The 23,389-nt window shown below is 39.5% G+C and overlaps 1 protein-coding gene across 2 annotated transcripts in view; it reads left to right on the top strand.

The window, feature by feature from the left end:
* Positions 1-21,642, top strand: part of gabrb4 (gamma-aminobutyric acid type A receptor subunit beta4) — a 31,185-nt gene extending 9,543 nt beyond the window's left edge. Inside the window, exons 3-11 of one of the 2 annotated variants that reach the window (XM_085936091.1) lie at positions 1,086-1,177; positions 9,414-9,481; positions 9,800-10,020; positions 12,604-12,686; positions 14,316-14,453; positions 15,089-15,241; positions 15,328-15,584; positions 16,230-16,319; positions 16,770-21,641. In XM_085936091.1, the coding sequence (XP_085792217.1) occupies positions 1,105-1,177; positions 9,414-9,481; positions 9,800-10,020; positions 12,604-12,686; positions 14,316-14,453; positions 15,089-15,241; positions 15,328-15,584; positions 16,230-16,319; positions 16,770-17,123 (1,437 nt within the window). In that variant the 5' untranslated portion in view covers positions 1,086-1,104 and the 3' untranslated portion in view covers positions 17,124-21,641. Of the gene's footprint in view, positions 1-1,085; positions 1,178-9,413; positions 9,482-9,799; positions 10,021-12,603; positions 12,687-14,315; positions 14,454-15,088; positions 15,242-15,327; positions 15,585-16,229; positions 16,320-16,769 lie in introns of both variants that reach the window. The other variant, XM_085936090.1, reaches the window with a different exon arrangement.
* Positions 21,643-23,389: the final 1,747 nt, after the last annotated feature.

The following is a 23,389-nucleotide window of genomic DNA, read 5'->3' as shown; positions in this document are numbered from 1 at the left end:
CAAAATCCCATTCCACACCCTCCACATGAGCTGGAGCGCCGGTCTTGGTTGAAGTGCTGCAGGTCATGGCACCAATGTTAAAGATGTCAATCAGACCGGTGCTGACTAAATGATGCTCCCGGGGATATTCTGTCTTTCGGGTTAACCTAACCTGTGTCTCCGCAGACAGCATTTATTTTATTTTTTTGCGATTATGCAAATGCACCCTCATGACTGGAACGTTTACTATTTTGGATGACCTGCTTCCATGAAATCCTAGACAGCTGCATATTCATCGCTTGAACCGATGACATGAATATACATAATAGTGGCCTGTGTAGAGTGCAGATTGAGCCCAAACCAATCTGTCAGGAAGATACAGAACTCCCTGTTTTCCCCTGATGCTTGCTTTGTTTCTGTGCATTTCTTCACATCATGATTTCTATTGTTTCCGCTCAAAAGTAGGAGAAATGTCAATTACACATTTCTTGTTGGATTGAGTTCAAATATTATCCGTATGAATTATGACTACAACCTCATGAACTTGATTTTTTTTTTAAATCCTGGTTTTCTTACTTTGGCCATTGTAGGCAAATGCGACCCGGATTGGCTCTTTTTTTTTTTTTTTTTTTTTTTTTACTGGCAATTGGAACGGCTCAATTCCTATTTTTGAGTCGCTTTCAAAAGTGTTTCTACATCCGATGTGACCTCAGGTTGCAAATCTCCAACCTATACGTCATCACAAGCCCAACGGAGATTGCTGGGAGATTGACAATGGTCTGAATCTGCAAAGTTGTTTTGAGTCACAGTATTGACTTTATATTTGACTTGAATTGAATCCCACTTGAAACATAAAGTGGACGTGACGTCATCTTCAGTCTCCTGAGATCCAAAGCATCTCTCCTCTGATAAAAAGACGAGTCCCGACATATTTACTTTCATAAACGCATTTGCATTTGCTTCACAGATCAGATTTGGCATTTCAAATGTAATTCATAAGCAGTCGGAGTCTTTTTTGAGGTGGGAAGTTGCTGAAAAAAAAGAAACCACACAGTCGGGTTCAAGCCCTCTGTAATTTTTTTCATTTTTGGGTTTCTGCCTTCTAGCTCCACTGGAAGCACCGGAATGTCTGTGGCCAAGACTACCGTGGACAAATTGCTGAAGGGGTACGACATCCGTTTAAGGCCTGATTTTGGAGGTAAGTCTTCTGACCGTCCGCATTGGGGGTTCCAGCTCTTTTCCATCAAGTGGATTTCCGAGACAAAGTTTCCGTGCGGCGTAATCCGTGAGTCACTCCTCTGAGAATCCGTCCGAGAGATTGCCTGTGGCCAAACAGTACTTTGAAATGATTGCGGCCATGTCATTACTATGCATCTGTTCGCATATCCAAGATGGCTGCCCTAGAAACACGGAGAATGCATTAGATCATCATCTTTGGAAGGAGTGAATTGTTAATCCAAATGTGATCACACAAATCAGTTAACTAGCCCAACAAACTAGCCCAAATCTGGATTGCAAATTGCAACCGATTCCATTTAGCCGCTTTGGAAAAATAAATAAATAAATGAATACAACGGTGGTTCAAAGCAGACTTTTCATTTAAAGGACATGTTAATGAAGTGTGATGTTAATTAAACGAGTGTAAGGAATGCTGTGGTTCACCACTTCAAATTTACATCGGCCAGAAATGAACGTACAGTAAGTGGAAAATTATCATCAGGATGAAGCTGCTTGCAAATTTTTACGATCATGCATGTTCTGCCGCATTAATTTCATTTGAATGTCTCTCTGCTAAACAAGTTTATTGAATCCTTCTGCTTGGATCACACATCTCTGTGCCCATCTTTTTTTGAAACTGCTTCCAAACAAATTAATTAAGGAAGTATTTACGGTGAAGGAAATCGCAAATGTCACAAATGATGTCCTAAAGTGCCGCATGATGATTTTTCGACCACATTATTAAATGTTTACCGATTATCTCTTGATGCTCACATGGACATGTTTTGTAAGCCTTACGAACATCATTTGGAATCGTCAGTGAGGGTCTGCAAATGAGCGCAGAATGGGACCAAACTGTTACTAGCTTCGGGAAAATGTCATGTGATATGCTTGCAGACATAACTGCGCTTGGCTTCCCAACATCACTGAGACATTAGTGGCTAGGAAGTACTGATGGGCATTTCGGTCATGTAAGTGATGAGATATGATCTCTCTCTAGAGGTACCTTGCAATTCTGTCTGCGCTACTGACTGAATATTTGCAGCTTTTCAACCTCAGGCTTGGGAGAGGCGACTTCTAGCAGCTACAACCATTCTTTCTATTTGAAACACTGTTTCTTGGAAAAAACAAAACAAAATTAAAACCAAAACCGTGTGTTCATTCAAAGTGTTTGGAAAATTTCCATGACTAATAAGAGAGAAAACATTTTTGGTGCAGATATTACATTCCAACCTTATGATGAGGTCATCTTTTATGTTTTTATTAGGACTGCGTACACTCGTCAGATTCGTCCTTCTGATGAACATATTTCAGCCCAGGTTGTCATTTTATGATCTCAGCATCCGTCATTTACAAACCATAAAAGATATTCCAAATGCCTCTTCTGTAAAACACGATGCTATCGAACCAGATCTGTGCAAAAGATATGAGCGGACAACAGTCTGAGTATTAGATTTGCAGGTGGGGGGCTTTTTATTTTTTTGCCGTTCAAACACAACTGCTGATCATGCTGCTCATGATCAGCAAGCCCCACTAAATCTTGTCGACACATGTCCAGAAGGCAATCTGAGCAAAGACTCAGGGAGGGGGGTTTGTCCTAGAAGAGGGAATGCATTTTTAAATAAGGCCTTGATGACGTGTGACGGCGGCATGTTTAGGCTTGAAAAAAGCCGGACACCTTAAAACGAGCTGTGTTGGATGCGAATGAACTTTCTGCAACTGGTTTGCCAATACGTGCATGCTAGCATATTTTGCAATGATAGCGTCGGCTAATGCAGCATTGCAGTGGTGAAGCTGGAAAAGGTTTCAGTTCAACTTGTATTAATAAATAATCACTTCTGTAGTTTTAGACAGACGGCACAGAAGGGAGAAAAGTATGCTGCTGGGATTGCAACGTCAGGGTAATGAATTGCTCTGCTGAGAGTAAAAAGCCAAGAACCAGATGACTGTTTGAGTCCCTGGGGGCTTTCTCTGGGTTGCAGGAGCAAGTAACCTGTCCTTGTAAAAGGGACACTTAAGGCTCTTTTCCTCTTAGTTAAGTGTCGTTGATAAGACTAGACATGATACGTAAGGTCGGCACATTATTTGTGCAATTGTGGCGCAAAGCAGCAAAAAAAAAAAGTTCAATGCTTTGACTAGCACCCTTTTTTGTCCAATCCAATTCCAGAATGTACAGTAGAAATTCTGCTTCTAATCAATCGACAGGTAAACGAGCTAAAGAGAGTTTGTTGACTTACTTAAGGGTTTCTGCTTAGTAAACCACTTCACAAGTTTCTCTCCTTCATCTGGAATTGCTTGCATCATCCTGAGTAAAGTCGACTTTACGTAAGATGGAACACTTGCGCATTCATTCACGTTGCCAATTATGGAAGCAGCTGGATCCTTCCAAGTGAATATTTCCATCATTGGATTTATAATCACAATCAATCCAGAGTCATAAGAATATTCACTTATTCTCTGTTGTTTTGCCTTGTTGGTCAATCCAAGCAACCAGACATGAATCGAACATGAATCGCTAGTGCCTTTAAAACAGCCAAATCTTTGCATATAATGTGACTTTTACACATGTCCATTAAGAGACTTAAATTTAGTGTGCGTGAGTGTGCAGTATACTGTATGTTGAAACGGGACAGCTTTTCTATGCCGGGACTAGATATTCATCACAATGCACTTAAGCTTTAATGGCTGAAAGAGCATTAGCGTACATGTGACACTATAATGATCTCGGACATTAAAAAGCATCAGTAGGTGCCAGGACCACTGCCTGCAGCCATGACACCAAAGTATAGTCACCTCCACTCCCAACCCGGGCTTTTTCCTGATTTCATTTCCCATTGACCCAAATGAGTCCCGGCTGCAGCTTGATCTTATTTCTAATGGAAAAGCATTAAATGTAACCATGAACCCCAACTCAGCAATGAGATTGGTGTGTGCAATTGACACATACGTCATTGACTGAATATAAAAGAGTATATTCATCTCACTTTTTGAGCTGGACTTGCAAAAAAAAAAAAAAAGGGAAAAAATACGCTCTTTCCACATCGGACCTCTGATTGATCCTCGCCGGACATTAGTGGTAACTTGCATTCTGGGAGCTGCAGCGACTAAATGATATATGGCGGCCGGTTCAGTTCTTTCCGAGCCCGCTGGACACTTTTACAATAGTCGGGGCAACCTCCTGGGCTGTGCGCTGCCTGGTGTCAAAATGGCTGCTTTGCATATGAGCTGATAGCGCACCCCGTCGTAATTCAGTAGCAAAGTAATGCCCAATCAGCACAAAACAAGGAGCGTGTTGTCAGAATCCTAGAATGGATGTTGGGCCATGTACAAGTGATATCTATCCTGATGAAAAGAGAACGCCCGGTGATTTATTACAAAGGAAACACAGGAGAAAATGCTCAAGCTGGCCGCTTTTCCCTTCACTTAGATTTTCCATTTGAATTAAATGAGGTGTGCATGTCGACGGGTGGAGGTGCTGAGGGGCGCTAGGAGATAGCGTGGAGGAGAAGGGAAATACTTCATCCTCTCATTCAGTCTTGTTTTCAGCAACTTTGAAATGGAGCTGGAAAATGCTGATGGGAAACAAAAATGGGTCAGATATTCTCGAATCTGCATGCTAGGCATTCAATTTTGCAATTCACTTTGCATTGACGTTGTGTGTGTGTTTACGTGTGTGTTTGTTGTGCGTTCACACAAGCCAAGGATTTAAGAGACAGAAATTTGAATCCCGCCTTTTTTTGTGTTTTTGAAGGAAAAGACATTTGATGTTGATTGCCTAACATCGATGTTGCTTGTTTTCGATATTCTTGGTCAATATTTGACTCTGCTTTACAAAGACTTGAGTTTGTCATCTTGTTTCTTCTGTTTTTTTTTCTGATCTGAAAGTTCTTTCATCTCAACCCGCATGACTCGGCTGTCCGTTTTTTTGGGGCGGATCGTCTTTTTTTTTTTTGCTTTAAATGGCTGAAACGAAAAAATAAAACAAGATGAGATTGACATAGCTAAAAACAAATAGTGCACACTTGATGATGATAATCTGCGGTCTGGATCCTAATTGTGTGATCATTAACATTTGAATAAAATGTCCTCGATGATTTCTACCCTAAGCGTAAACATAGCGGCGGATTCACACCTACATCGTTCATGTCGCTTTGGCAGGTCTTGTAAATGGAATTTACTGCAGGTTACATGCAAGGTTACTCAGGAGATTAGTTTAGCAAGATGGCGTCAGCTAAAAGAACCCACCCATGGCTGTCCTTCCCCCCTCTCAAGATTATAAAAGGGACACGCATTGATTAACACCCGCGCCACGAAGAAATGAAGCCACGTGAATAAATTGTCGTAGCACAAAACACGATCAAATAAATGACACTTTCACCAATGAGTTTACAAATAAATATCCAAATTATGACGGCAAATAAAAAAAATGGCTTTTTTTTTATCATACGTGACCATCCATTTTTCAAGCAGTGTTTTGTGCGATATATTTCAAGTACACATTACAAATAGCGAGTACCTGCAATTAGTCATGTATTAAATTCACATTGCTTAAATACTAACATACTAACTAAATCAACTTTTTTAATCACCCGTTAAGCCAGTTGAGGTGTTTTATTAAAGCTTCTCACGGAGCCGGTGATTTATGATACGATGCAGTGTTTCATAATTCAATGTATGCAAAAAAGCAAAAGAATGTTCATATTATGTGTCTTTTTCCTGCAAACTCTTAAGTAGGTTTCATTCATCAACGCTGAGCTTTGTGACAGGAAAAGACGATAAGATGAGGCCACCTTTACTTATCCTCTGTCTTGACTGCTGGTGATGTAGTGCCTCTGCTCTCTTGCTTTACCTCATCATTTTCTTTTTGCCTTCTGTTCTGGCTCTTTCTGTTCCCTGTGTCAGAGCTGCTTTCATGATTTTCCTTTTTATTCATCAGCATTCTTTTGGCCATATATTGGCTGCAGCAGCAGCAGCAGCAGCATCTTCATTACTGCGTAGCACTGCAACTGCAGTAGCGGAAAAAGTTTGGACTCCATCTGGACTGAACAGTATGGATTATTCCAAACATGTTGGAGTCATGTAATGTGCTGTCTTGAATTAGGCTCGCTTGAAAAACAAGGTCCGCTGTAAATATTTATAAGTAGCGGTGAAAACATTGTGACCGGTTGTGACAGTGATGCAATGCTGTGATTTTTTTATTTTATTATTTTTTTCATACTGCCGACGCTGAGCCAACATCAGGTTAGATATATTAATCAAGTTAAAAGCAGCAAGGGTCTCGTTTGAATATTTTATCACCACATCGTGATGTTAAACAGGGTCTTTTAGTAATTTACACTTTATACTGGCAGGCAGAACAGTTCCATATGCATAAAAAATGGAATGTTCACTTTTAAGTGTTGAGTCAAGTCAATACAGAGAGAGAACATACGCATTTTTTTTTTTGGGCTTAGAAGAACTTTTTATCCGTTGCATATTTGGCTGACGACTTCAACGTTGAATCCAAATTACAAAATGTTCTTGAGCTGGCAGCTGAGTTAGTCGAAAAGTAGAAATTGGACGGATGGATCATTGTATTATCAATAAAATTTTGATTTTATTTGTGTAAGGATGGCTACACAATAGCCCAAATTGTGGGAGTTGATTTTAAGCTTGTGGTCTTTGCTGAATCACAGCGTTGTTGTCTCGCTTCACTCTGCTGAGGCAGAAATAATTGATGTGAAACACTGAATTAAATGTGGGGGAAAGAATTTGGCACAACATCTTGTTTTAGTCCTTCCATTCTGGAGGAAAAGGGTTTCATGAGTGCGCTCGCTCGCTCGCCATTGAAAACAAAAGCAAATACACACTCCACTGGATAAATCATGCTGATCTTGCAACACTGTAGGGAAAATGCTGCGCCGTTGCTATGGAGCTCTCTGTTGCTAGGCAATAGCTTTATTTTCTGACTTTTTTCTTTTTTTACAAGAGGCAGGCAGAGTGTTTTCTTTGCTGTCCAGCAAATGTGTTTTCAGTCGACTTTTCGAGAGGCAAAATATGTCGAATGAGGCGATACTCCATTTGAAATGCATTGTATTTCAATAAATTCTTCTTGTGAGCACGCATTTGCATAAAATGTGAGCGTCGTGACTTCGAGGACTCATTGGAAAAGCGTTGATGATCATATTTACCTTTTTGGTGGTGAAATGAAGTTTGCATTTGATTGAATGACTTAAATAATCCAAGTGCACAATGGCCTTTATAATAAAGCATATTTGTATTTGTAATTTTTTTGATGAACATGATTTGCAGCACCGTTTTTCTCAGACAGACTCGCAATCCTCATTACAACTCCAATTGGCATAAGAATTTTCGAACACGATACTCTCAGATCGTCGAAAATGTCTAATCAAAAACCGAATAAATGAAAACAGCGGGGTGCTTTCACTCTCCATACTCTTGGCTCGCCAGCTATCCTTTTTTTTTTTTTTCTTCCCATTCCTCCGTGAGCTCAAACGCTTTGCGTTTCATGACGTTAGAAGTGTGATGAAGGATTCACTCCAACCTGTTCTCCTCTCTCATTCAAACACTCCCTTGGCAGACTAGCACTCAACTACCTTGACAACTGATAAAGCCTGTAATTATCCAAATGGCAGACTTATTGTGTTACGCCAAGCTTGACTAAACATTGTTAACCTGGACAAACAGCATGTCCGCTAAAGTCCAATGCAATGGGATGCCATTCTTAGATCTCACAAACTAATAATAATGATGCTTTGTATTCAGCAATCTAAAATTGCTCTGGATTATACTTTGCTGTCTTTTACAAACTTTAATCAACAATCGCAAGCATTCTTTCTATTTATTGTATTTTATTTGTGATATTTATTGATTCATGATGAATTTTGTGGCAGTCCATAATGAAAGCACCTCGCCCGCCGTTTAGCTGGGTGCAGGCCAAATGAGCAACACTCACTATTTGACAGACTAACGGGAACCGCATTAGCAACTATCGATAACCGGTGACAGCACTTCTCACAATCGGGCTGACGTTGCAATGCGTGGGCACTTTTTATGTCTGTCGCATACACTCCAGGTTTGTTTATTTCGAATTGTGCAAGCGCCGACAGAGCATTTTGGAATTGTCCAAATGCAACAGTGGAATGAGAGGACATGGTCAATGATGGAAATTCAGCTTTTAATTGCTCACTTGTTGTTCAGGGCTGTTATAGTGATTACAGTGTCAAGGTAACAGATAAAGCTAGCCCCAATCAAAGCGATTGATGATAAATAATTGTGCGATTGAGCCGGTTTGATCAAGCTTGCAAAAAAACATTGTAATCCTACTTGCATCTCTATTGAACCTAAAGTATCTTCACTGTGGCTCAAAATAAGACTTGCAAGCCACAAGTGAAGCTAGAGCAGATTTTTTTTGTGTGTGTTGGAAACGCTGTTCTAACAAAGCGAGAGCGGCATCCAAATATGCAGAGAGCGAGACGTTGCTTTCTCACTTCCTCTTCATGTCGCAAATAAATGTACTTTGACATCTCTCGGGAAAACTGTTACTGGTTGCCTTCTCCAAGCGCAATGGAAAATGGCTCAAGCCCATTTTGTTTCTGTTTCGCAAAGAGGGTCAGGGGATATGACAAAGCTTTGGGGCATTTAGGAATGAATTATAGGATATGAGATGACATGTCTTGCATGATCATCACAGCTAGGGATTCTCCATTGTCGTTAATTAAAACTAAAATAATGGGCCCTATTGATATATTTTGGGACCAAGTTATTTATATTCAGTGAATTCAATTGATTCCTGGAATTTGATAATTTTACCCATGAATAATTGTATTATTATTATTGTATATATAAATGATGATATTATAAATGGATGCATCTTTTTCTTGTAGTCAGCTACCGTTGTTTGCTACATGCTCAGTGCAAATGGATTCCCCTTGTAAAGCAAGTTGTCTGAATATTTAAGAGGTCTCAAGTACATGTAAGCAACTTGCTGTTTACAAGATGTACTGCAATCAAGTAAATGAGGCATAGTTTGTTCTTGCCGCTACTTTACATGAATTTCTAGGATAAGCGTTAGCATGGATGACTGCCTTTTTACGTTGTCTCATGAACAAACAGTAGCTTTCTTTGTTTTAGGATGCAATTTTTGCAGCACAATTTCATACAGATTTAATTTCATTTAATTTCATTTCATATTTGTATTGCCTTTCTTTCTTCAGGTGCTCCAGTCATAGTCGGGATGAGCATCAACATAGCAAGCATTGATTCCATCTCAGAAGTAAACATGGTGAGTCTCACAACGTGCGATTACGATATACACGATGTCGTCTTCAGTTTTAATGAAACATTCAAAATGCATTCAAGTTGCATTGGTGTTATATCGGATTATACGTTTTATTCAATTATGAATGATGATATGAATCTTGAAACACTCTAATGCACAATACATGGCATATTATTTGGAATTAGTGTTTGTTATTGTAACATATTGCTTTAATTTCTCACGGTGGGTTACAACACCACATACTGTATTGAGCCAAAGGAAAATTCTGGAATGATTTACAAATGTATTAAAAATGCCACTTTCCCCCCCCACACTTTCCAGGACTATACCATCACAATGTATTTCCAGCAAAGTTGGCGAGATAAACGTTTGGCCTATGGTGAATTGAACCTCAACTTGACTTTGGATAACCGTGTGGCAGATCAGCTTTGGCTCCCAGACACTTACTTCCTGAACGACAAGAAGTCCTTTCTTCACGGAGTGACGGTTAAAAACCGGATGATCCGACTTCACCCTGACGGGACCGTCTTGTACGGGCTGAGGTAAAAGCACTGCCAAAATTGATCATGCTCATTTTTGATTGATGCTACGAATATTTGTGGTAGCAACTCTCATATCAATTTTGGTGCATGTATATGCAATAATGACAATCGTCTAGTTGAGTAGACAGTAAAGATACACAAAAGAACATTTCTAAGATCCCTTTGGGGATGCAAAAACTAACCCAGAGTCTTGAGGTTTCTTCAAAATCAGAATTAATTCAGGTGCTTTTCTTCAGAAGTCTCTAAAATATAGTGGATGAAGCTGGAAATATGTTTTGTTCTATGAATAAAGTGACAAGGTTTAGATCACACAAAGGGATGAATAATTAATGTGACGACCAGTGTTCAGACTTTCTGAATTACTGAATTTATTCTGACAAAGAAGGAGATGGAATAGGAAAAAAGTTTTCTTTTTAAATCTCCTTTTATGACTTTTTACAAGGCTAACTATGAAGGTAGCAGCAAAATAGAAATGGCGTCCGTCTAAGTGCTGTAGAGAAGCAAAAGTTGAACGTTGAAGTGAATATTCAAGGTTTGCTTGCACTCAATTCACCTGTATGCAATTATATCTTTCAATCTTTTCCAATTTTGGACATTTACTGACACAAGAACAACATTTTGCATGGCGGGTTTCCAATCCTTGACTCCAATTGCTTTGCCCGTTATTTTTATTTGTAAGATGCCAAAGACTTACACTGAGTTAAAAATAGTAACATTTCAAATACTTGCTGTTTATTTGAAGAGACTGGAATAGTCCGATCTGATTTGCACTGCGTTAGCTTATCCCGTATCAGAACCAATATGGTTTATTTCACGCTATCTGTAAATATGCTCATCCATCCAGCTCATTGTATTCTCAGGGCATTGAATGGATCGTAACTGTACTGTCTAGCCAGAATATGTAAGCCTTAAGGTAAACGTAGATCAATTATTCTTCAAATTACAAATAATTGTGCCCAAAGAGGTCTGTGGAAAGGTGATCGATTTTACAGGCGAAAGGCTAGTTTGTTCATTACAACAAAACCAAAACAAGAATGGAAACCGAGATATCACAATTTGAGTACTATTCCGTATATGACTTGCTAATGCTAATGCAATTCTGGTTTTTATTCTTGGCCTAAAATCAAGTCAAATGGAAGAAAACGGCGCCAAAAGCATGGCTTCCTAATCTGAATTAACATTTCCAGCTGCACCTCTCGGGGTACGCAAGGTTCCATTGGAGCCATAAAAGTACTATCATGAGCTGAGAAGATTGGATGTGAGCCAGAAGAAAATGGGATTACACCTGCACTTGCACATCCGCTGATTGTGTGCTGCGAGGAACGGGAATCTTATTGATACGGATTCTGGCATTAGCTCTTCCTCCGAACATCTGCAGAGGGGCTTGTTTGTTATTAATAACAGATTGACCTTGGATCTGTCCTCAGGACCATTTTTTTTACCGCCAGATTTAGAATCAATGCAAACTTTATAGTCTTGCCCATGATGGCAAACTGAATTTTTATTTTTTTTCCCCCCGCTGAATTGCTATTTTCTCTCCACACGCATACTGTGTAGGTGTCAGAAGTGTCAGAAGTGTTGCTCATGCATCTGACACACTCTTCCTTGTCTGGAGTCCACCTCCGTCTACAATAAATGCATGCTTGATGAACACAAATACACTTGCCTATTCTTTTGTCTTTACCATTCAGATGTTTTGTTCTAGAATTCATGTCAGAGTTCCGATGATAGTGAACGTTGTTAACCCATATTTACTCACTTCTCCAAATCCCAGACCTTCTCTGAGAGGCACCTACTCAATGTTGGCTCTCCCCCTGACTTGTTAGCGGTCACGTATAAGCACAGTTTTACTCATTGTGGGCTTTTTGTTCAAAGTGCCAAGGGGGTGAAAAATTCCTCCCTGTCCATTAGTCCAAGTTGCTACCGGGGAGCTTGTGTTGACAGGAAGTCTTTTCGATTACAGGGGGGAGGTCCTTACCTCTGACAGGCAGCAATTGACTTCGTCATGATCCTTTTTTTAGTCTTCATACTGCATCCAGTATTTCCCCTTAATGGAAGTCTAAGCAATGTTATTAATGGCCATGTTGCTTATTTGCAACTTTTTACATGAATTGCCAAGTGACCTCTCGGATGAATGTAATTAGGTGTGATGTTATCTCCTCTTGGAGTGTGTGGCCCCGCTGTATGCAGTCAGCGGAGGAGTGCTGTGAAGGCAGCGGGGAGGTGTAGCACTAACAAATGCAGTCTGAGCAGCAGAATGCTTGTGCAGCACAATGCAGCTCAGTGTCATTGTGAATAATAGATATCACACATATTTTGTTTACTAGGCTTCTTCTCCCGCTTCCCGATATTATCACCTTGGGTGCTCGGGTCTCGATTTTTTGCCCCTTTCCAAACTCAAATGAGAAAGATGCCGTTTCAGAATTTACCGAAATAAAAATAGTTGTGTCATCATGATTATCCATCACGAAAAAAAACTGGCATTTGAACAAGGGTGTGTGTAGACTTTTTATACTGCTGATCTCTTCCATGACTTGAGTTTTTGGAGAAAGCTTTTCAAAGTGTCTTTTGTTTCTGCCACAGAATAACCACCACTGCTGCTTGCATGATGGACCTGAGGAGATACCCTCTTGATGAACAGAACTGCACCTTGGAAATTGAAAGCTGTAAGTAAATGCCAGAGCATTCGTCGCTAGCACCGGCACCTTTCAAAACATACTCGAGAAATGATGAACTACGGCATGCTGTCGCTAATCGACTAAGCCAATGTGCAATGTATTTGTCACATGTTTGCACTCTGGCAGGTAAAAAAAAAAAAAAAAAAAGCCAAGTAAGCAAATACAACCCACTTAACTGTCAAAATAAATACATCAATGCAAGGCCACCACAGTTTGCCCACTAGTGTGCTCGTGCTTACACTCACCACACATACCAATATGTCTTTTATTTTTAATAAACCAGGCAAAAAAAGGAAGTGCTGATTAATATTGATTTTGTACCGTCTCGAACCTGATCGAGACGCAATCCAGACTCATGAAGAAAAGTGCCGAGTACATTTTCCGACCAATAGCTTCCATTTTTATTTTGTTTGAATCGAAATATAAGAGAATATAGCCAAGATTTTGACTGGAGATTGTCGTTGCTTTCTATTTAGCATTTGTGGATCAATGGCTAATGGTTTCATTCTGATGTCAAACTATTTGAGCAATTTCACATCACCCGACCGGTTCATCATCAAAATTCTATTCATATATTTTGTTTGATTCTAGATGAATCACCTTCCAGGAGGGAAAATATGGGTGCTGCTGGTGTCATGAAAATTGGATTGTGTGATCATTTGTATTGATGAATTTATCAATCACTCGACTTGCTCAATATGCTGCTTGTAGTTGTTGATTGTTTACCCTCGGGATCTATGACAGTAATTAAACCATTGCAGTCATATTTTTTTATTTATGTTTATCACTTGGATTGATTAGGCACCCTCCACATCCAGAGACAGATTCAGTGCTAATGACTCCCCCCGGTCCCTCTCGGTGAATTTAATGTGATGACTTTGGACAAAAATGTAGTAAAAGCAGTGAATGCACACTGGCCCATTGACATAGATCTACAAGTGTGATCACATTTGATTGTGCTGCCAGCTGAGAATGTGCAGGACAGCCAACTGACACATGCTGATGAATATTCATGCTAGGTGAGAGGCAGGAGGGGATGTCGCTCAAGATGAGCATGGGATGTAGCCAGGCTGAGGAAAAAAAAAAAAAAAGCACGAGCGCAAAATATCCAACCTCAAACTTTTATTATTCTTATTCTTATTATTGTGACTTAAACTGCTGCTACAAATTCCGTATGATCCGACCAGCCGATTAATTGTGACTACAATCGGCGATTGCGTATCATCCAAATCGACAAAAAGAGCTTTGTAAGCATCAATGAGGACATAAGCGATGGAGACTAGCAACAAAGTGTGGTGGAGTGTGCGCTTAACGTGTGGGTGGTAGCCAGACTGGGAATGTCTGTTCTCCTTCCAGCGTGAGTAACTGCATCAGACACTATGTTTGCTAAGAGTTGCTGTGGGGAATAACAAATGTCTTCCACAGTCATTCTGGGATGTAATATCCTTGCTCACTGGAATGCTTTTCCAAAGTCAACATATCTGCTCGCATCTGAAGGACTTTATAGCTGAGCGCATCGTTGGTCAGAGGGACCTCCACTAGTTGTCTGCGCGGTGCACCTTTGTGCCATTTGGTGGTTATTTCTTGAGCGTATGCTTTTGTTTCCCATTTTCACAGATGGATACACCACAGATGATATTGTGTTCTTCTGGCAAGGAGGAGACAGCGCCGTGACGGGTGTTGACAAGTTAGAGTTACCTCAGTTCTCCATTGTGGACATTCGCTTGGTTTCCAAGGAAGTAAGGTTTACTACAGGTAAGTCCCAAGTTTATCTCTAAACTTACCCCGAAGAACATTTTTCAGCATAACCATAGATGTTACATTTATTCGTCATTTTTTTGAGTTTGTCTATATAGCTGGTTACTTTTATTGCTTTTTACATCAGCAATTTATCTGCCTTCTGGTTTAAATCTAACAAATAAAACTATTTGACATTTCTCAGCAAAACTAAATCCACTAAAATACCACCTTCAAACTCTGTTTTGTCCTTTAGCGTGCAGCCGTGCATTGCAATCACCTTTTTATTTTTTTGAAATGGCCTTTCAGTAATGTTTAGAGGACAGAGGGAGGGAGAAGGAAACAGCCAGCAGCTTTCTGTGACAAGTCTCAAAGGAACGCCGGAGCGGCCTGCTGAGATAGGGGCTTGCAGAAAAATCTGCCGTGTTTGCGACTTTCTGCCATGTTTAATTGGAATCGAACTTGTCCCTGGAAAGGAATCCATCGCTTTGGGGAAATTAAGTGCTCCATCTGAACAAACGGAGAAATGACTACCCTGCACGTTGTCAAGTGCAGACTTTGGACCTCTAACCACTCCCCCCCCTTTTTTTTTTCCTGCTTTTCACTCTTCCCTGATCTTATCCAAGCTGTCACTTTATTGTTTCTGCTTACAGGTTCTTATCCGAGGCTTTCGCTGAGTTTCAGGATTAAGAGGAACATTGGATATTTCATCTTGCAGACGTACATGCCTTCCATTTTGATCACCATTCTGTCCTGGGTCTCTTTCTGGATCAATTACGATGCCTCTGCAGCTCGGGTGGCCCTGGGTACGTTTTAGCCAGCCGCATTTCAATTGGAGGATCGCCAATGTCATGGAACGTAAGACGGTTTGTGTATTTTTCCGTGCGTTCAGGTGTGACAACGGTGCTCACCATGACAACAATTAACACCCACCTTCGGGAGACTCTCCCAAAGATCCCCTACGTGAAAGCCATCGACGTCTACCTCATGGGCTGTTTTGTGTTTGTGTTCCTGGCCCTGCTGGAATATGCCTTTGTAAATTATGTGTTCTTTGGCCGGGGCCCGGCGCAACAGAAGAAAATCAATGAGAGGCTGAATAAAGTCAACAATGAGCGCACACGATACGAAGAGAAGCGCCTAAGGGAACAGGTTTGCATCTTCATCCGCTGCTTTCGTTATCTTTCACTTCATTATGCCAGTCAGACTCGAAGTAGACGTACAAAGAAAAAAAAAGTGGAATCTTTTTATTTACATTCCTTGCCACCACAGTCATCATCCATTGCTTTTCCCTCAAGCACTGATTGCTTTTTATCGAGCATAGCCTCCTTTTCATTGAGACTGTTATAAACATTCTCATTTCTTATTTAGGTGCTTGTCACTGTTGGCTTCTTTCATTTTAACCCCCCCCCCCCGCCCCCTTCCGCGCTACCTTGAAGTTAGCATACTTGACAAAATACAGCATGATGATGCTTAATGATGATCATTTTAGGTGGGATGGTCAGATTGAATGACGCCTCCTATTTGTGTGTGTGTGTGTGTGTGTGTGTGTGTGTGTGTGTGTGTGTGTGTGTGTGTGTGTGTGTGTGTGTGTGTGTGTGTGTGTGTGTGTGTGTGTGTGTGTGTGTGTGTGTGTGTGTGTGTGTGTGTGTGTGTGTGTGTGTGTGTGTGTGTGTGTGTGTGTGAGATACTAATGCGAAGCTTTTGTGTGTTGAATGCATTGATGTAATCAAATGAAAATGTGCAGTATTTTAGTCCTCTTAATGTTCTCTTCATTTTTTCTTTTCACATTGCAAGGACTCCATTTCCGTGCCGTTTCAAAGCAACACCTTCAGGTCATTTACACAGCGAAGAAATCTGTATCTCGAGGAACAAAGAAAAGTTGGGGTACATGTATTTAGAACTCATATCAGCTGTAGGCCATTTTTCACCACATATGCTTCAAGTTGTTTGACTGCCAAACTGTTTCCAAAAGACTTGGTGGCCACAAATCGTTTTCATTCTAAATTTGATAGAAGCCACACGGACAAAAATGCTCGGCTTGAATTTGTTTTTCCAAATTGCTCTTATGATTATTTTTAGCTAAAGAGCACATTAACAAATGACATCATTTCAAAAGGAGCTCTCAGCTCAATTTACATATCACCTCCAGCCCGTAATATGCCGACTGTTTTGGAAGCAGGCTTTGCACTTCACTCTTGTATGTACGTATATTTGAAAGCAAAAGCAATTCTTTTTGGGCATGCTAAGAATAACATACCATATCAATATCTGGGGATTTGATTTTGCATCCTCTTTGGCAACACTGACGCCTGCCTGCCTCCGTGTCTGTGCTAGGTGGATGCGTACGGCAACATTCTCCTCACCACTCTGGAAATGAACAACGAGGTGATGCCTTCCGACGTGGGGAGCAGCGTTAGTGACTCTCGGAATTCAGTCATGTCCTTCGACAGCTCCGGGGTCCAATTCAGGAAGCCCATGGCGCCCCGAGATGGCTTCAGCCACCACTCGCTGGATCGGAGCGCTATGCGGAGCCGGGCCAACTGCCGACTACGGCGGCGCTCGTCCAAGCTCAAGTTGAAAATCCCAAACCTGTCAGATGTAAGCACCATTGACAAGTGGTCCCGGGTCATATTCCCAATCACTTTTGGATTTTTCAACCTAATCTATTGGTTGTACTATGTGAATTGATGTGCATCCCACTAGGAATCATGGGCCATATTTTGAGAGCACATTAAATTGGCTTTGATACAGATCCAAAATATGTATACACATACAGTTTGAACATATGTATATGCATATTTCTATACAGTATATTATATTTATATATACACACACCTGAAACCTGAAGGACTTTTCTGCTGTACAAAGTATTAATAGGATGACTTGAATGTTTCCAAAAAAAAAAAGAAAAAAAAATGTGAGAAGAATTTCAAGGCTTTGAGTTCCTTTTTCCTCCTGAAACAAACAAACAAACAAACAAACAAACAAACAAATATGAGATCCCCGTGGGGATTTTTGGAACTACAGACTGCATGATATTTTTGCTACTAAAAATGGGAAAAAATAAGAAGTCAAAAAAAAAAAGAGAAGCAAAAGCTCTTGAAGGAGTGAAGATGCCCCCATTGACTTTTTATTGATTCTTCTTGTAATCAGAAATCCTCTACTGCAGCTCATGAAATCAGTGGTGGCTTGTCTGGTCAGGCATCACCTGAGCAAGGTCCTTGAACACCTCCCCCGTCCGTCCCCGCCCCCCCCATGTAGCCCATGAATACAAAGTGCACGAAAATCTCCGGTTCCACCATGTACAGCAACCTTGTTTTGGAATGTGTTGTTCTTTCATTTATTTTTATATATATATATATATAATTCATTTGAAATGGTAGTGTTCTCTTGATCAGACATCAATCACGTGATGTTTGACCACCACCTTTGTGCACCAGAGTCAACATAAAGTTCAAAATCTATTTTCAGGTGATGGGAGGGCGGCGGGGGTCTACTTTTCTTTATGGTTTGAAACAAGTGCTGATTATTGTAGATATAATTTTGTCTTGAAAAATACTGTGATTTCAAAGTGTTGGAAAATGTTCTGAAGCTAGGGCATTACGAGATCAAGTTTCGCATTACTCATTTTGATTGTTTAGGGGGGGTAAGAAAAAAAAACATTCAGTATTCTCATGAAAGTATATTTGTACTGTTTATTTCCTCTTGTTGACTGATTTACATGCTCTTTAGATGCAGCTTTCATGGGTGTCATGTGAAAAAGGAAATGAGAGGAGTGATGTGTCGCTTTTTGTGATTTGTTGGAACCAATCCACGGTTAAAAAAAAAAAAAATACAATGATGTATATTCAACAGTCAACATATCAGGTCACAGTTTTGTTATGTAGTTTTTTTATGGTTTCTTTGTATATTGAGCTTCTCTTCAGTATTGGACTAAGGAAACACAGACAGGAAGGATGGATTCAACATTTCAAAACCATAAGTAGAATACTGAGTTGGAGGTTTGCATCAAATTAAAAAAGTAATTCTTTATTGTTTGTCATGCGAAATGTAGCCTCTGAGTTGGATTCAGACTGGAAAATTGGAACTGTCATTCTTGTCTAGTTTGTTCTGTCCCCCCCCCCACACTTGATTTAAAGGGTGAAACATCAAGAAGGCCGTGTAGCAGACTTTTTTTTTTTTCATCTAGACGGAAGATAATCATATTCAATTGCGTTTGTAGGAGCATCGTATGCAGTAGAAATATGTTTAATTATCTACCCCCATCCCCAAAATTATACTTGGAACCCTCAGGTGCCAGGCTAGGCAATTTCCTTTTGGGTACGTAACAATTTTTCCAGTATTTTGTTTTATTTTTTTTTACATATTTCAGATGTAATTTAACGATTACAGATGTACAAATGTTGCAGATATGTATAATCACTCTTATTATGTTTATTATTTCCACTGTCTTTGATCAGTATTGAATACGTTGGTAAGGCTTTTTTTTTTTTTAATCTTTATTTACCCAGGCAAACAATTAAGAACAAGTTCGTCTTTACATTTGCGGCCTGACCCAAAGAACAATGGCACTTTGAGGGGGGATGGGGGATAGATAGAAGGTACATTTCACATATCTTACAATTTTCTTTTTTTCTTCCTTTTCTCTGAAAAGACAATGTGATGGATATTTGCTGAAAAAAAAACTAGTTAGTTGCAAGAAAAATATTTGTGTTTCTCCTTTACATGAACAAAAGCAGCCCTTGCATGCATCACATTATATTTACCTGACGCAGCTTTCTGGGTATGGAATTCGCACATTCATCCCAACAGCTGTGAGGACCTTATGTTTTAAGATTTACTCTTGGTAGCCTACAAATGTTTCTACATACAAGATAACGCTTCTGTTCATTTAACACATGTGGAAGGGGAGGGAAAGTGTTGATCTGAGTTCAATGTGAATTTTTATTGCCTCTAGTGTATATGTGTAATTACATGTGAATTGTTCTGTAAATATGATATCTTTCACTTAATACTTCTTAATGCATGAACAAAAACACGGCAGTTCGTAAATACCAACTGGCCTCACTGCTAATGGCATGGACAGCTTCTCTGGCATTGGCATACTTCGGCAAACAAAATCAAGACAAAAAAAAAAAAAAAAGATGCGTGTTGACAAAATAATGGAGTATTCAACAAGTCCTCTCACAGTGATGAGTTTGTGGAGACTGTTCACAAAACCCAGCCCGAGTGCAAAGCTAAAGTTGGCTTAAAGCTTTTGCTCTTTGTCAGCGAATGGGATGGCGTCGACTTGAATGACATTTTTGGGTTGCCCGAGTCAACGCATCCGAACCTACTTGCAGTGTTTACCTCAAGCATCAAACCGATCACTGATTCATCTCTCCTTCTTTAAACACATATATTTAGATATATATATGGGGGAAAAGGGCATTATGGCCAATCTGGCTCATAAAGGCTTTGAGGAGCAGGATATGCCTTAAGAAGGCGAGTTGGATGTTTTTTTTCCTGTTCCTCGAGAAAAAAAAAAAAAAGCTTCATATGTGCCCTTAAGCAAGGTACGTAGCCAAGTCGTCGTGCAGCTGCTCCCTTGCCAACAATAGATCTTAACGTGCAGAAGTAAATATGTTCAGCTACAGTATGTCCAGGCTAGTAAAGGGGTATTTGATTCCTGTAAATGTGGATCGACAGACTAGACAAAGGAGGCCCAAAAAAAAAAAAAAGAAAGTCACAGTATCAAATTTTGAAATCAAGTTATATCATCCTGCACAGGAACTGCACTTGTTAAAAACACACAGCAACAAAATAGACAGTGTTGTTCTTTCTCAGGAACATGCAGTTGATATTAATCATGATATTCCACTCAAATGAAGGCAAATGCTACCGTGGTAAAATTCCAACCTTATTCTCGTAAATGTTTGACTTTTTTTTTAACGTAATATTTCTTGAGACTCTGTTTATTTGCCTCACATTAGGACTTGATTTGACCTGAACAAATTTAAAATGAAAAAAGAAAGTACAAGTAAATAAAGTCTGCAAGAGTGATTTCAATCTTTTGAATGCATTACCAAAAAAAAAAAAAAAAAATGTCCTCATGACATCTATGGATCATAATAAGTAAATATTAGTGGAGCGCACCCTTTAAAACGAGCATGAATTGCAACAAAGCAGGAAAATGTTCACCACCCGAGCCCAGACCAAGGCTGACATGCAGACTTCTCACTGTTGGAAGAACTTTGGTTGGTGCATTCATTATTTTGTGTACACCACAATTTTCTTTTTTGCATGACCTCTGGAAGGTTTCTTTTCTTGACCTCTTTTTACTCTGCATCATACGATTCATCACCACAGCCAGGATGAGAAAGTGTTTACATGCTCAAATTGCACTTATTTTACAGCCAGCTCGATTTCAATCTTCAACAAACCTTTCTTATTCCAAAAAAAAAAAAAGCATCTAACTAAAATGTTGGGATTCATATGAATCGCAAAAGAAATGTACTCCCTGCTTGTTGTCAACTTGGTTGGATCAGGTTCAGCATGCTCATCAACTTCAGTCACCATTCAGCTACAAAGGATGTAAAGGATGCTCCACCTGTAGCGTCCGACATAAGCCATGTGATGACACCCTGAGTGGGTGTTTCCCATATTTGTCCAGTGAGGAGCTGCCTTTTGCTTATTATGGTCTGTTGTTGATTGCTGTTTGGCCATACTTGTCAGAATCTTCACAAATCTCTGTGATAAAAATGTTTTTCTGCTGGAAATAGACAAAATACACTTGTATATGCACACAACAATCAACAAACCGGCCCCTTCTTTATTTCTTTTTTTTTTTTTCAGACTATACATTAGAAAATAATTTGCTTCATTCCTCTGTTTGTTTCTTATTTGTTGTATTTGTTATCATGGGTTGTTATTCTTGTTGTTTAATCATGAGAAGGAAAATGTAATTCATCAGCTATAAATGGCACTGGAAGATAAACTGCATTTTTTTTTTTTTTGGTTTATGTTCAGATTGGAGCGCTTATTTCTGTTGTTTAATGAAGTGTTTGGATTTCATTTGGAGTATCGGTACCCATGGAAATCGACATTTGTGTGGTATGATATTGTATTATTTATTTTGTCAGTGCAAATTTAATGTTATGGTGTCAATCCGCTTTTTTAGGTGTTTAAACAAAATGTGTATTTTTTTTGTTTGTTTGGTTTTTTTACAAATACAAGGTGTTCAAGTATGTGGTTTAAAAAAGGGTTATCATTCAAACAACAGACTTTTTACAAATAAAGGCTTATACATGAAAGAAAAACTGTCTTTTCATTTGCCCTTTGAGGACTAATAAATGATCAGTACTCTGTCCATTTTAATTTGCCTGAAGTTTAGTCCCCAAAAGGTAAATATCTGAAGACCATGCATTAAAGAAGAATTACGGTAAGGGAATTTTAAGACCAACATTTCTTTTATATATATATATATATATATATATATATATATATATATATATATATATATATATATATATATATATATATATATATATATATATATATATATATATATATATATATATATATATATTGACTTACTCCATCTTTTATAGCAAATGATGTGTAATATTTGCATGATTTGATTCTAGTTGCCCATGTAAACAACAATAGTAAATGTGATTTACTCCACTGTAGGTAGGACAAAATGGCACCGCAGCTCTTTTGGGGGGGGGGACACTCAAAACTTCCAGGACATCGTAAGTAGCAGATAATGAGTTTGTTTTCTTTGAAGGACATGTCGTTAAAACTCGGCGTTTGCGCTCTTGTAAAGGACAGGACGCCAGATACCGGCTTACACATTTGGATTTTTCCTCTCCCCAGGATGCAACACTTGAAGTGGAGTATCAGTGCTGAAGGTGAAGAGAAGAGCCTCGAAATGGGAGTGCACTTAGAGCAAGGCAAAAAGTCATGTGGGAGTGAGACATGGAAAACATTGTGTTGCTCATGCGAAACAATGAATTGCAGGTGGAAGCGGCTCATTGATTTTACAGATTGATTGGAGAGGAAGCTTTGGAAGCCTGGATAAAAGCAACCTTCAAAATGACGCAATGTTTCTATATATTGATTTCTAACGTGAGTCTATTGTTATATGACAAGCAGGGCGGTGACAGCTGACAAGCGCAATCATCTCAGGCCTCCTTGGCCTCTTCCCCACATGGTCATCCACGGGAGACCTTGAAATGGCTGGAAGGTGCGAACGCGAGTGCGAATGTGAGTGACTACACGCGTGATAGACTGCTGGCCTGACACGTCCTTGGTGAGTGAGCCTTGCCCGCATGCTGTACAGGATTAGCTCCTTACAAAATGAGTGTGTAACATCTATGTGCACTTCTAATCTTTTTTACAAGGCTAAAAAAGTAAGAAGAATCGTATAGAGGATCGGTTCAAGTCATCACGGTTGGCTCGTGATTTGCAGTCTCGTGTAATTGACGTGAGCGAGCGCATGGAAAATGCAGAAGTGAGGCTTTCCACAAAGCAGGCAAAATCCCCAGCTTTAAGCGACACTGGCACTTTGACTTCTGGTGACGCTGGTGTTTGAACAAAAGAAGCCACACAAGCGCAGTAATCCACATTTAAAGACACGTTATGCCTTGAGATAACAGCTTTAACATCATTTCAATACTCAAACATCAAATGCTGTTCCCCAGTGGTTCCACAACGTTTACTGAGCCAAGACACCTATTTTACAATCAACTTATTGGAAGAATTTGACAACAGCACCAAACTAAAATCTTACAATACTGAAATAATGATCATATCAATCTGGCCCTCTTTAGAAGAACACAAAGCTGATATACCGATACCATTTATTTTTTATTTTTTGATGGATGTATTTATTTTATTTTGTAGTTTGTATTTATTCATGTGTATTTAAGTTTATGTATTTATTTTAGTTTATTTATTTATTTATGTGTATT

Source organism: Syngnathus leptorhynchus, chromosome 17 (genome assembly GCF_054491065.1).
Source record: "Syngnathus leptorhynchus isolate UIUO chromosome 17, UIUO_Slep, whole genome shotgun sequence".
Lineage (NCBI taxonomy): Eukaryota > Metazoa > Chordata > Actinopteri > Syngnathiformes > Syngnathidae > Syngnathus > Syngnathus leptorhynchus.
This window is presented reverse-complemented; position numbering and strand designations above follow the sequence as displayed.